This window comes from Manis pentadactyla, chromosome 13, assembly GCF_030020395.1.
Source record: "Manis pentadactyla isolate mManPen7 chromosome 13, mManPen7.hap1, whole genome shotgun sequence".
NCBI classification, from domain to species: domain Eukaryota; kingdom Metazoa; phylum Chordata; class Mammalia; order Pholidota; family Manidae; genus Manis; species Manis pentadactyla.
Genome location: NC_080031.1, coordinates 58,702,036 through 58,717,014, shown reverse-complemented (window position 1 = coordinate 58,717,014; position 14,979 = coordinate 58,702,036). Strand labels below are relative to the sequence as shown.

Below are 14,979 nucleotides of genomic sequence, written 5' to 3'. Positions count from 1 at the left end.
GCATGGGGGCTGACCTGGGCTGGAATGGGGAGACATGCCGGGATGGAAAGGAGATTCAGGGCGCTGGGACTCTGCAGATGGAGACAGCTCCTCAGGGCCTGGTGCAGGCTTCCTGGAGGTGGAGGCATTGGAGCCGGTCCTCAGGGAGGTAGCATTTCCATCTGCAAGAACTTCTCACCACTTCTGCCTGTGCGTGTGGGTCCGGGCCACCCCCCCATCAGGCTTCAGCATCCTAGTTGGTCTCTTGCCCCCATGGCATGACTGTAAATACGCTGACCATGCTTTCCAGAGCTGAGCAGTTCCATCTGAACCTTCTCTGGGTGGGGCCTGTGACAGGGATGGGGGCAGAGTTGGGGTGGCCGGCATCTGGACACAGACAAGAACGAGTGGCAGGGCCCCTGGGACCTCCTGGCCTCAAAGTTTCAGTGGGGGCACTGGGCACCACAACACCATCTGCAAGCTCCCCTCCCTCGTTCCTTCCTTCATCTTTCTGTCCTTTCTTCCACCCGTTTATGAAACACCTTCTGTGGGCCTAGCCTATGATCTCTCTGGAGAATGCGGCGAAGCGAAATGCACAGCTCTGTAAGTCACCTGTCTCCAGCACTGGGCTCACAGCACAGCGGCCACCTGCCTCAGTCTGGAGGGAAAAGCAGTGCAGAGGCCAGGCCAGCTGTGACCGCCACTCAGCACCTGTGCCCTGGGGACGAAGGCAGCCTGCTGCTGTGCAAAGCCATGAGATCCTTAGCCGGGCAGGCTGAAGTGTGATTCTGGGCTCTGCTGCCTACTTGCTGTGTGACAGGGGAGGCCTCTGCTCTGAGACTCAGCCTTCTGGTCTGAGAGATGGCACTGCTGCAATCCTCCCCACAGAGCGGTCGTCAGGACTAAGAGGGGAATGGAGGTCAGATGGCCCTCCTGGGGTGAGTGCTAATGACAGGTGGTCCCTGTCCCTGCTGCCCTGGTTTGCCGGCCTCCTGGCCCTGGGGGCAGCTGCATCTCCTCTGGGATTTGAGGCCCTGCCTCACTGAGTGCTGCCTCCCTGCATCAGGCCTCCTGGGCCCCGAGTCACTGAAGTGTTCACAGCCTGAATAGAAAGAGCCAGCCAGGTAGGACACGGCCCCTAGCATGGCCGGGGTCTGTGCACAATCCCTCTGTTGGGTGGGGGTAGAGGGCCAGCAAGGCCTGGTGGTTGGCACAAGCATGCATACCACAACTGATCCCCAAACCTGACCACTGGCATCCATCCAGTATAATTCCAGTGACTTAGAAGGTCTGGAACAGCAGCTTATTGTATTATCCCTCAAGCTGGAAACAGACCACAAACCACAAGGTCCCTGATCCCACCAAGATCCGTTCAAGAGACCAGACTGAAAAGGTGTGACAGGTCCTGGAGTCTCCTCCCCGGAGTGGTGAACAACCCTAATCACCCAGCGGGGACAGGCTTTAAGTCAGAGGATCACTGCAGTGTCCTCCGTGTGTGGCTTATTGTCCTGGAGGCCTCCAGGAGAATGTGGAGGAGAAATGAAACTGGTCAGGGTCAGCAAAGGCCCCCAAATGCAAATGTAGAAGAACGCCTGTGCAAAGGCAGTTTGATTAAGACGCTTGTTGCAGGCATTGCAAAAAATGTGAATGTCATCTGAGGCCACATCAATGAAGGTATTGTGTTTAGAATAAGGAGGTGTAAGACCCTATGTACTTGGAACCACAGTTTGATCTTCAACAGAAGGGCCACTGACAAATAAAGCTGTCTTGGGATCAGAGAGATCCACACGGGGAGGAGACTGGAGATGATAGCACTGCAGGCCAGGCCTGGGGCTGACTCAGGGGGAAGGAGGGCCTGGGGTCTGGGGGCTCTGGCAGACTGGCAGGGAGAAGATGGGGCAGCCTCCTCTGCACAGCCCTCCAGAGAGGACAATCCTGTCAGGAAGCACTTCATACTGGTTAGAGATGTGTGGTGTGGCTGCCCTGTTTGGGGATCTCCCCATTCTGGAGGCATGCCAGCAAGGTGACACAGCTTTCCCTGACAGGTGCTCCAGAAGGCAGGGGCTTGGACCAGGTGACCTTGGGTCAGCATCCCGGTTCGCTGGGCAGGAGGAGCTCTGAAGGCTGGGAAGCCTCTGGCCTACCTTCTCCCAGCTGCTGTGGGCGGTCAGGGAGCGGTGGGCCGCCCCGCGTAGGGCCGTCCTGTAGTTGCAGAAATTCCCTGTTGGATCCATCTGGTGCTAGAAGGAGATGGAGGCATATGGGCAGCTGTGTCCGGGGGTCGGCTGACGGCCCCCACCCTGCAATCCGGCAGCCTTGCTTTTACCTCGAGGATGAAAAACTTGGCTGTCTTCACCCTGGCCCAGGTTTTCTTCAGCCTGGAGACGGGGCTCATGTTCATGCCAGCTGCAAGAGGGTCGCTGAGCTGGGGGAACAGCTCGGGCCGCACAGTCCCTCTCATGGCCTCTGGCAGGGGGCTCTGTGCAGCCCCAGCTGGCCCAGGCATTCAGGCTGCATGCTGAGCATGGTGACGTTGGGTGGGGGGTGCTGGTGCACACTGTGTCGGGGTGGTCTGGCTTCTGTGTTTGTGGGCTCCTGCCCCAGTGCCTGCCACACTGCCCCACAGGGTGACCAGAGCCTGCTTTGGGCCCCACCCTCCCTGGATCTGGGGACACCCTGCCAAGCCCTCACCAAGGCCCCTGAGGAGGCTGAGCTCGCCTCTAAAGGGACACCTCCCCAGAGGGGCAAGGAGAGAGTGGGCCCAGCTGACACACACACCCTGCTCAGAGGCCCTGGCATCTTCCCCACCTGCCAGCTGTGCCCCTCCTCTCTGGGTGCCCGCCCCAGCCCCAGGCCCGGCCGGCCTACTCACAGATGATGGCCATCAGAGAGTTGAAGTTGCCAATGTTGAAGCACTCACGGGCCACGTCAATGAAGAACTCGATCACCTGTGCCCTCTGCTTCTTCTTGGCTGGCTGGGGACAGGGCACCCAAGTCTCAGCAATGATGCATCCCCTGCTCGCCTGGCCAGGCCCTCACCAATCTCCTCTAAGGCCCTTTCTTGGCTGAGATGCTCGATGCCGGGGCCAGTGGCAGCCAAAGGGCTTAGGGTCTCCGAGCACATCCAGGCAGAGCCAGCACAACGCCTGCAGCCATGGAGCCATCCGCAGTCCCCCTCCCGCCCCCAGTCCCGGCTCCAGCACCCTCCATGGCTCCCTTGCCTTTCCCCCTGGCAGCAAGCTCGCAGCTCGCTCTGCCCACATGGGGTCCTGCCCTGAGCCCTCCATCACTTTCTTCAAACGACTGCATGACTTCACTCCCAGCTCAAGGCCGAGGGCTTGGGACTTCAACCCCTCTGATGGCTCAGAACACAAGGTCTTCCCAGCCATCCTGGCTGAAGCACTCCCTGCCTTTGGGGGCTCAATCTGGGCTGCACTCAGGTAAAGTGCAGGTGAGCTGCCAGGCCAGTGCATGTAGGAAGTAGACAGGCCAGCGAACACCAGGATGTGTTCCTTCCACAGGGAGATCCTGCCCACTGAAGGGGCAGCAGGGACCTGGATGACCAAGATGAAGTGTGCCGTGGAGTTGCCATAAAGGTGCTGCCCACATGCCCATCCTTTGCAGGGCAGCCCTCACGATGACAGCGATGGTGGCCAAGCAAGGTGGGGGATAAAGGCCAGCTATTTCACTGCTGTGGGCACTGGGACCAGACACACTCCCAAGGCTGCAGGGTCACAGATCAGCTTCTCCTCTGAGCAGCCCCGCCTCTTCCCCTTTCTCTGGCACAGGTGCTGGTCCCCATTAACACCTCACACCCTAAACTCTGCTTCTGGAGAGCCTGAGCTGGCGTCTGTGCTGCCTCTAATCTTTCCCTGACCCCAGGGCCCCCCTGGCTGCATCTGATGGGGGGAGTGGGTTCAGGGGAGGGTCCCTCTGCTGGAAAGAAGGGAAGGCGGTGGCCAGGCTCTGGCCCCACAGGACTGCCACTCGGGGACAAGCCCGTCCCGCTGGCCATTGCATGGTCTTCCAGCTTTCTGGTTGAAGCCATAGACCTGGACTTTGTATGCGCAAGCTCCCAATTCTCAAAGCTTGGCTCATTTCCACCTCCCATTCCTGAGGGGGCCAAATGAGCGCAGCTGCAGGCCAGGTGCCCAAGGCAGAGGCCCAGGTGGAGAAAGCAGGGGAGCAGCTGACTGCCCTGACTCCCACAAGGCGGGGTCTCTGCCACTCTGTCCCAGCTGGTGGGTCCCTACCCACCCAGAATGGAAACGCCCCTGAAGACAAGCCGGGCATCACCCACTATCCTGGAGGGGGCCCCCAAACCCCTGCCACCTCTGGCTATGCAAAGCTCCGCCCCACCCCAGGCTTGCTCCACACCATGCAGATCTCCGTCGCCACGAGGAAGCACAGTCTGTTGAACCATTTCACGTAAGCCTCCAGGTTGTTAGTCTTGTCACTGAAACAAGGCTAGGAAAGACACAAGGACCACACTCAATCTTTCTGTCAATGACGTTCTGAACATGCAGTCAGTTCATGATCATTACAGACAATCTGGAAAATGGTGACGCCTCAAAGCCACCCATAAACACCAATGATTTTGATGTGCATTCTCCCCGTCTTTTTCCTATACCCTTAAAGACGTATCTTAATGTGCTACATATTTAATACAGTGTCTATACACCCATTTTTTACAGATTCCGGTCTTCAGTTTTCACGGATTCTGTTTGTGACTCTGTCTACTCCCTAAAAATGTCTTTGTAAGCCCGCCATCAATGACGATGCCCTGTCACTCAGGCCACGTGCAGCATGGCAAGCAAGGGCACCCCCTGCGTGCTGGTACACCCCCAGCTGAGGCTAAGTGCTGCGCTGCCTTCCTGTTTCAGCTTCTGCATGTCACCATGTGTCCTTTTCGCAGCCTCCTTGGTGTCCTGGTGCCTTCACTGTTTAAAGGGGCCCTGAGCACAGGGCTGCAGTGCGGGCTGGCGTTCCTAAGCACACCACAGCCCCCTGCAGGGAAAGTACCTGTTAGATAACCTTGTTCAGACAATGGTCATAGCGCTCTTGGCTGTGAGTCCGATGTTAGTGAATGAACACTACAGATTAAATAAAATGTCTTTGAACAGAAACACATCAAAAAGGCTATACAGTTGACCCTTCAATAACACAGGTTGGAACTGCATGGGTCCACTTAAATATGTGGGCTTTTTTCAGTAAATGTTTTTGGAGATTTGTGACTGTTTGAAAAAACACTTTCCTTGAGCCTACTTTATTGTAAGAATACAGTATATAATACATAGAACATATAACATATGTGTTAGTCGATGGTTTATGTTATTGGTAATGCTTCTGGTCAACAGTAGGCTATTAGAAGTTAAGTTTTTAGGGAGTCAAAAGTTGTAATCAGATTTTCAACTGTGTGGGGGGCAGGGGGGCACCGCCCCTAACTGTGGTGGTGTTCAAGGGTCAACTGATATTGACTGGTTGATGGAAATGTGATGAGAGGCTTCCAAGGGACTCACTCTTGTATCCTCTTAGGAGCAGTGGTATTTGCTAAAAATGAGGATCCACCACTGCCATGTGGGGTGTATATATACATATATATACACACATATATCATGTTAAATATGTATCATATTAAATTAATCTTCAAGTGTTTGGAAAAACTTTATAGGATATAACTAATTTGAATCATGAGAATCAACTATATATATGTATTTTTCTGTCTACATATAACTATATATATATTTCTGTATTTTCTGCATGAACCTTTGGAAATGTAATTTCTTAATTGATTTAGAAAATTCCACTGTATAAATGTACCACAATTTAAAAGATTAAACTGAAATATACATATTAAAATAACCAGGGTGACTTCAGTAAATAGAGGTGGGGATGGAACAGGGGATCTATTAGTGTAAAAAAGGTAGAGAAAGGAGCCAAAAAGACATGGGAAAGGTAAGGGGATAACTGAGAGGAGGAACAGGAGGCCGTCAGAGCAAATCCATACACATCACAATTCCCATCATTGTACAAATCCAGCAACTTGCTATTTTCAAGATAAACCCAATGATAAAAGTTAAAAATATAGAAAAAATATGATAAACATCACATAACTGTACTAATATTAGAGAAAATAGACTTTACGGCAAAAAAAAGATTCTGAGGCAAAAAGCAGTAGAAGAGATCAAAGGGTAACTGCATAAGGTGAAGGTTTGGATTTCCTGAAGACGTGTCACAGGTGCAAACTTGTTTGCACTGAACAACGTAGCTCAAAATAGGAGGCAGAAGTAATCCAAAAGGTAAAGTTCTTCATAAACAGAAATTAAGTCCTGTTGTCACAATGGAAGATTTTAACCTACCTGCTAGTGTGGAATAGTTTATGGAGATTAAAAAAAAAACCCAGTACAGATATAAAATTGAATAATACGATTTACATAGTTGAGGTAATAGACATGTGTGGAAGCCTGCCATCTGGGAATATACATTCCACTCAGATGCCAGAAATCTAAAAACATTTAAAAATAAGGTATGGGTCAAAGATGAAACCATAGTGGAAATTAAAATGAGAACGAAAACATTGAGAAACAAAATTTGGAGGCTGCACATAAAAATATATTGAGAAGGAGATGAACAGTCTTTCATACTTTGATTCAAAAAGTGTAAAGAATCAAAACAACATCCGACATAAAGATTAGAAGGACAGAACCAACCCAAAGAAAGTAGATGGAAGGAAATAGCAGGGATTTGAGAAAAAAAAATGAAATAGTAAAGAAAGGCACAGCATATAGAGTCAATAAAACCCAAAGCTTTTTATTTAAAAAGACTAATACAACTGATGAATTGTTGGCAAGACTGATGAAGAAACAGAGACAAGTAGACACAAAGACTGCTAGAGATGAGTCAAGATGGGTGTGAAGAAATAAAAATGATTAATAGAGATTATGGTGAATTACTTTCTGTTTATAAATGTGAAAACTTAGGAGGAATGGTCAGATGGCTGGAAAAATATACGTTACAAAACAAGAGTAAAGAAGAAATAAAAAGCCTAAATAGTCCTCTAACTACTGAAACAATAACGAATGAACAAGAAATCCTTGAATCATACAGAGTCTCCCCTAAAGGGAAGCAGCAGGCTCAGATGGTTTCACTGGCAGATTCTGCCAACGGTTCCAGGAGTGGGTAATCCCAGTCTTGCACACAGAATAGAGAAGAGGGAGAGAGAAGAGAGAGTAGAGAAGAGCACTGACAGTAAGGGAAATAACAAGTCAATCTCTTGAGAATAGTAGAAATCCTAAACAAAACACTAGCAAACTGAATTGAGGGATGTATGATAAAGATGCCAATCAGGACCAAGTTTCATGTAGCCCAGAAATGCAAAGTTGGTTCAACACTGAAAAGAAAATGAATATAAATAATCACTGAATAGCTTAAAAGGGAAGAGAACATGTGGCTAATAGATCCAGAAAAAGTATTTAATAAAATTCAACAACTATTCATACACAATAGGAACTCTCAGCAAACTAGGAACAGGCAAATTTCCTAAGTGGATAAAGGGCATCTAAAAAAATGCAATAGGAAACTTCCTATTCTACTGTGACATGTTAAAAGCATTCCATTTAAAATCATGACAGAAGAAGGATGCCAGTTCTTAACACTTCCATTTAACATTTACCAGAAGTGCTGGTTAGCACAATAAACAAGAAAAAAGAAATGCTAGGAGTCAGACTGAGCAAGGTTACTCAGCAATAACTAATAACCCCAACATTTCAGAGATTTAAAAAACAGGATCTGTCATTCATGTCTGTCCCATATCAGCGGAGGATTCCTTGTATGGCAGCCACAGAAATAATAAGAATAAGGATCGGAAATGAAGGAACAAAAGTATCATTGTTCCCAGAGGATGTAATTTTCTACATGAAAAACACAGAAGAATACAGAAAATTATCAGAATGAATAAGAATGTACAATATCATCAATTATAAAGTTGATATACAGAAGTAAATAATATTCCTTAAACCACACAGTTATGAAATACAATAAAGAAGATGCCATATATAATAGCAAAAATATTCATAAGATACTGAAGGAAAAAAAGTAATATCTGTTTAAGATTTTTATGGTGGTAGTTATAAAACATTACAAAGATGTTATAAACTAGACCTAAATAAACTGAGGAACACACCATTTGTATGGGTTAGAGACTCAGTATCATAAAGATGTAAATTCTTCCCAAATTGATCCATACTTAATACATTTTAACAAAATCTTGATAAGACTTTTCATTGAGTTTGACAAGTGATTCTAAAATTTAAATGGAAAAACAAGGGGCCAAGAAGGGCCAAGCCACTGCTAATGAAGACCCAGGGGACCTGCTTCACCAGACAGCGAGATGGATCATACAGCCATGATGCTGAAGGCAATGGGCACCAACACAGAGACAGATAACTCCAGCAGAGGAGAGCAGACAGTCCGGGAGCATATCTAACACATACAGAAACCTGACGTGTGACAGCATCGGAACCTTCAGGGCTCATGTCAGAAACAATTGGTCATTTGTAGGAAAAAATCAGCATGGACCCGCTACCTCAGGCCATCTCCACAAAATGAATTTCAAATCAAAGACTTAAATGTGAAGGGCAAAATGTTACAGATTCTAGAGGAAAAGACAGATTAACTTTATGACCTGAGTAGGGAGTAGAGAGGGAGTTCCTAAACCCCCCATTAAGGAAAAGTTTGGTAAATTTGACTAGGTTAAAATTAAGAACACCTGTTCATCAAAACATGTAATAATGAGAATAAGAAGCAACACAACCTTCCAGGAGCTGGACATTTGCAGTACATCAAACTGACAAAGGATAATTATCTAGTACATACTTTTAAAAAAACCTCAGAAAAAATTCTTCAATCCTTAAGAAAAAGCCAGCTCACCCACAGGAACCTGGATGAAAGTCAAGGACAGGCCTCTCATAGAGGAGAAAGCAAGAATGTCCAAAACACGTGGAAAGATGCTCCACTGAACAGTTTGACCAACAGGTAAAGCTCTGACAATTCCCAGGGCCAGCGAGGTCAGGGAGCAAGAACAGCTCTCTGCCTCAGTGTGAATGGGTACAGCCTCGCTTACTGGCACCTCCTGGTAAGGCTGAGCACGTGGCCAGTCCGTGACACAGTGCCTTCCCTACTACAGTTCTCCCAGTGCTGTTCACAAGGGCACAACTATTTTCATATCCATGCAATGTCATTCCCTTTTCACTCTGTCAACATTTGCACGGAATGGTGGATAAAACTGCTGCTACCGCAGCCTGAATCCAGGCAGAGGCACCGATCCACACAGTGGCCGCTGTGGTCTTCACCCCACCCACTCAAAGTCAGACAACATGTGACTTAAGAATGTCCTGGAGGAGGCAAAATGTTTCCATTTTATGACATCTCAACCCTTGTGTACACTTTCTTGCATTCATTTGATGAAATCTAAGTACACAAAAGCTGTCTACAGAAGTCTGATGGCGGCTGTGAGGCAAAGCAGTGGGGTGGCTGACTTCTGAGCAGAACTGGCCACTTTTCTCATGGAACACCATGTTTGCCTGAAGGAACGACTGACCAGCTACGGTTTTTCAGGCTTTGGGATTTGGCTGACGTTCCCTTGACAATCGACAAAATCAGGCTGACCACTTCAAGGACAACAACAGGCAGATATCTGTGGCCCATGATAAGATTCAGGTGTTCAAGAGAAAATTAGGAACTTGCAAAACATGTATCTGCCACCCTGACCCTGCCAGTCTCTCAATAGTTAAGGATGTTTTTTGGGTGAGATCAGTAGTGATATTAATTAATGTGGTTTCAAAATATCAAGTAATAAAATGTGCCAACATTCGGAAGATCTTGATTCACTGAACTCCTATTTCCCAAGTGACCAATGTGTGAAGTTATAAAATCATGCATGAGCAAAACATCCATTCAAGAGGGCAAGATGAACCCATGGGTTTTAATGCAATAGAGCACAGAAAGCCCAGTGATGTATTTTTAGACTCCAAATTGCAAGTAATCTTTCAAAACTACCACTTGCTGCATTTTGCATAGAATTATCTGAAAAGGATGTGAAATATACTCCTCCCTTTTCCAATTACAGTGCAAGGGTGGATTTCTTTCAACCAAAATAATGTATGTCAAGAGATTGAATGCAGAAGCAGATTAGAAAATCCAGCTGTTTTCTATTAAGTCAGTCGTTAGAGATTTATAAAAATACTAAATACTGTAAAACAATGTCACTCTTCTCAGCAGTTTTGTATTTTGGAAAATATGGTATTTTTCATAAAATAGGCTTACTTATATGTTAACATACAATGGGTTATACTGTTATTTTTGAAAGCGTGTTTTAAAAAGTTATCTGTTTTAATGGTTAAAATGATAAATGTCACTAGATTAATCTACTTAACCAGAAGTTCTTTGGGACCCTCAATAATTTTTAAGAGTATAACAGAGTCCAGAGACCAAAACATTTAAGAACTGATACTCTAGAAAAATATGCACCCATGAGCACCAGGGAACATGTAAGAATGTTCATAGCAGCAAGATCTCTAATAGCAAGAGGCTGGAAACATCCATCAGCAGTAGTGTGTGAATAAATGCCACATGCACTCTTGATGTACTTCACAATGAAAAGGTAACACTTGGGAAGGGCCAAAAACCAAAACCAAAACAAAGAAAGAAAGTAAACACCTTTCTCCTTCCCAAATTTCCTTCCCTCTCCAGCCCACAGCCCTTGCTGGGTTCCCCAGAGTGACCAGTATTCCTAGAGATGGTCCACACTCCTGTGCAAGCACTTATGTACATGAACCCTCCTTTTTGTTGTTATGCAAATGGTCACATACTCTTTGTCACTGCTCTTCACTCTAGTTTTTTTCCTCAGGTGTCAATCTTGGCGATTATTCTGCACTTACAGTCACATTTATTCTTTTGAATAGTTGCAAAGCAATCTATGCATGGATGTATTATAATTTTTAATCCAGCCCCCATGGATGATAAGGTAGTTTGATTCCAGCCTTTGGCCATAATAAATACTGTATATCCCCAAATATCTTTATGCATACATCTTTGTGTGTATGGGTGTGTATAACTGTAGGATAAACTAGGAGGTGTGGAAAGTTTGGGGTCAAAGGTGTACCTTTCAAGTGTTGACGCCATTACCACACTGCCCTCCAAAGTGGCTATGCTGATTTCACCCCCTACCAGCCTGTACCCTTCACACCCACAGTGCTTAGCTGCTGCTTATCTGAGAGGGGCAAATACAATCATATTTAGTTTGGACTTCTTTTATTAGGTAGGAGAGAAGACACATGTTTCCAGTTCTGCTTCAGATCTAACCCTGCTGATAAACACCAGGTACCCTGCTGGTTGGGCTGGAAGGGAAGGGAAGCTGGAAATCCAGTGTGTGGTGGGCGTCCTGAGCACGTGGCCCAGGGGCCACCGCAACCCTTGGAGGGAAGAACAAGGTTACCTTTCCTGGGCAGGGCACACCAGCCTGAACTCCCTCAAGCGGCCACTAGAGGGCACCAGCGCCCACAAAACACCCAGGAGCGCTGGGTCCCAAAAGGCTGTGCATCCTTTGCCCTCCTCCCTACCCAGGGCTTCAGCTCTTCCCTGGCTGGGTGGGTGACCGGTTGGCTTCCCTGGGAACTCAGGGCTGTAGTAGGGCTGAGAGCATGGGTGGAGTGGACAATCCTTTCAGAGCCCATCTTCTGCGCTCTGGGACCCTCCCAAGCCTGCCCAGCTGATGTTCACAGGATCCCCTGGAGGGGCCCGTGGGTGGGGAGCACCGCTGGATCAGCCAGTCCCAGGGCCTTCTACCTTTGTGCTGGCCAGAGGGTCCTTGTTCACAAAAGCCTGGACAAACTCCTCAGGCCCGATGTGTCGCAGCTGCTCCTGCATTAGAAAGGAGGTGAGGAGTCAGGGAGAGGGGGAAGGCTTGGGGAGGCAGGAGCCCACTGGGGGCCTGGCACTGTGCTCCTGTGGGCTCCCTGCCTCTGAGCCCACCCCAGCAGCACCTCTGGATGTGTGTTCTTCTCTCTGGGGCTCCACAACCCTGTTTTAGGTTGTCACAGAGCTCAGTACCATCCTGAAGGAGGCAGCCCCAACTTTCCCAGGCCCAGAGGCTACCACACTTCACGAGGTGTGGGAGAAATGTCCCCTTAGGAAATGCTTGCGGCATGTGACATCGAGGAAACCAGGCTTGAAGTTGGCAAGCCTCCGCAGGGGAGGCCTGGAGGCTGAGCATAAGGTCTGGGTCAGAAGTGAATCCTGGCTCTGTCCTCTCTGCTGTGACTTCTGACAAGTCACTTAACCTCTCTAGGCCTTAGTTTCCTCATCTGTGAAAAGGTAATAACAATAGCATCTACCTGGCAGGGTGGTGCTAAGACAATGAGAGTGCTGAATGTGAGAGCTGAGCACAATGTCTGGGGGCAGCAGCCCCGTAAATGGAGGTTTAGAGGTAAAGAGACCTCCTCCCCAGCCTCCACTCTCTCTGGGGCAGGCCCCAACATGTGGAGACCAGGCTAGGGCATTCCTTCCCAAGTAGGAAGGCCTGTCTGGGCTTCTCTGGAAAGTGTCTGTGTGAGCATTGGATGGGGAACCTGAGGCACTGGTGGACGGTACTCATCCTGGAGGATCACACAGCAGGTGGGGCCCGAGCCAGGGTTTGAACCCAGTCCCTCTATCCCAGGCCTGGACTCTGAGACAGGCCAGTGTTGGAGCTGGGCAGGGCTGGTACGCAGCCCTCCTGTTCCTGGCCTCAGAGCCAGGCTCCCCGGACATGCTGAGATGGCCCTGCTGTGATGGGCTCAGGCCCTGAGTTATGCAGAGACAAGGTGGGGGCCATGGGGGAGGACTGGTGACTAGAGGCTCTCAGTTGCTGCCGGTGTGGGTTTTGGTGGAAGGTGGCCCAGGCCCGCTCACCAGCTCCACATGGGTCAGCTGCTGGGCCAGAGTGTAGGGGTCACTGCAGACACCAAGGAGTTCCCTGTGGATGGAGGCGGGCGGCTTGGTCCTATAGGAGATGGGCTTGTCAGCGCCCAGCAGGCCCTCTGGGCCCTGGCCCAGAGCCGCCAGCTTCTGGTGCAGAGCCTGCAGGAGATGATGCATCCTTTTTCGGTATGCCTGGAAGGGGGTGGAAAGAGGGGTGCTCAGGCCTGAACCCCCATCTCTGCAGGCCTGACATCTGAGGTGGGCAGGCTCCCGGGCTGCCAGGGATGAGCTGTTCCTAGGTGGGCCTGCACCTGCCCCACCCACAAATCAGGCCCCAATCCAGGGCAGGCTGGAGTTGGGGCCAGAGTCAAGGCCACAGGGCACAGGGGGAGGGGGTGGGGCCGCCGCACTGCAGTGGCAGCTCAGAAACGCACCCATCAGGGAGGCACCGAGGACCAAAGCCTCCCCAGCTGCCTGGCCAGTGGGGCAGGTGGGCTGGGCCCTGCCAGGGCCATGCAGGAAGGGGATGCAGATGGGCCCTCCCCAGGAGCTGACCTTTCACTCAGGCCCCGCTCAGAGAGGCCTTCCTGTCCCATCTCTACCCCAACAGTACCTCACTGGGACACCGTGTGACTCTCCTACAGGACCGCTGTGGGGATGACTGTGGCTGTTGCTCCCCACTAGAAGGACAGGGCAGGGAAGTCTGCATTGCCAGAGCTGGGCCTGGCTCCAGACACGCAGTGGGCCCTTGAGAGCCACTTACTATATCAACAAAGTCTCCGGCCATTCAGCTCAGACAGGCGAGTTCCCGCTTTGGGCTGCCCTTGAGGGACACCTGCCCTTCCAGCCTCCCAACCCCACAAGGAAACTGATTACTTCCAGCTCAAGACCCCTCTTTCCAAGGAAGGTACCATCAGACCAGCCTGGGTTATTAAGCAAGCTGTCCACACATTCCCAAGGGTTGGGTCAGTGACCCTCAGAACGAGCCCCTGTACTTGTTGGCAGATGTCACGTGCCCAGGAGCCGAGAAGTGGCAGCGGGCCCCTGGGGCCTGGTCTCCTGCAGTGAGGCAGGTGGTGGGGTGGCCGGCAGGGCCTGTTTGAGGCCTGGAGCATGACGGTGGTGAACAGTCAGCACTGCCAGGTAATTTCAGGCAGAAAAGGCACTTCTCACGCTGTCTGGAGGCCCCAAACCCAGCGGCCTTTTGCAGGAGGGGTGTCCTGCTTGCTGGGCTGAGTGTGCCCTGGGGATCTAGGTGGTCCTCAAGTCTCTGATGGGGACTGAGGAGCTGCAGAGGCCCACCACTGTTGGTGTCCAGAGCTCCGGCGATGGAGGTGGCACCCACCCAGCCCTTGGTGGGGGCTTCCCTGTGAAGCAGTCAGGGTGGCTGTGGTGGAGCCTTAGACACAGGGAACAGGACAGGGGGCTGTCAGCCTGAACCCCAAGCTGAACCCTAACTCCCAGAGGGGCAGACCCAGAAGGCACCTGCTGGTGAGCTGGGCAGTGTGTGGGTAAACTGAGGCACAGCTCTTTCCTCTGTCACCTGTGGAAGGAACAGCCACTCTCAGCTTTGCTGTGTGTGAAAGTGTGATCTGCTCATTGCCTCCAGGTCTTCACCTGAATGTGGCAAGAGGGGAAGCCGGGTCCAGCACTGCCAGCCTGAGTGGCATGGCCAGTCAGCGGTGGTCTCTCAGGCTGTCCTCATCCCCCACGACTCACCCTCCCCATCTAGCCCCCTCCCAGCAGCCTCCCTGGGGCATCATGGGGCCATGACCCACAGCCTAGGCCTCCAGCTCCTCCTGCCCAGGGCTGTGGGCAGGCCTGTCTGCACCACCGGCGATGCCGGGTCCCTCCTGTCCCGTGTGACCCTCCCTGGCCCTCACTCTGGCCCTGGGTGCTGGGCAGGCGGGTTCACCCCCAGCAGGCTGTTCATGTGGACAATGCCCAGTGTGCACGCGCAGCTCCTTCTCTGGCCCCCAAAGCCACACGGCGGAGGGGCCACCTGGACCCAACACATGCAAGTGGGCGTCACGCTCTCCTCGC

The 14,979-nt window shown here is 50.4% G+C and overlaps 1 protein-coding gene across 2 annotated transcripts in view; it reads right to left on the bottom strand.

The window, feature by feature from the left end:
- Nucleotides 1-14,979, bottom strand: part of RASGEF1C (RasGEF domain family member 1C) — an 89,753-nt gene that overhangs the window by 15,318 nt on the left and 59,456 nt on the right. For both annotated transcript variants that reach the window (XM_036917838.2, XM_036917837.2), the window contains 6 exons: nt 12,928-13,128; nt 11,824-11,898; nt 4,357-4,446; nt 2,852-2,954; nt 2,306-2,385; nt 2,124-2,219 (listed from right to left, as the gene is read on the bottom strand). In XM_036917838.2, the coding sequence (XP_036773733.2) occupies nt 2,124-2,219; nt 2,306-2,385; nt 2,852-2,954; nt 4,357-4,446; nt 11,824-11,898; nt 12,928-13,128 (645 nt within the window). The remainder of the gene's footprint in view (nt 1-2,123; nt 2,220-2,305; nt 2,386-2,851; nt 2,955-4,356; nt 4,447-11,823; nt 11,899-12,927; nt 13,129-14,979) is intronic.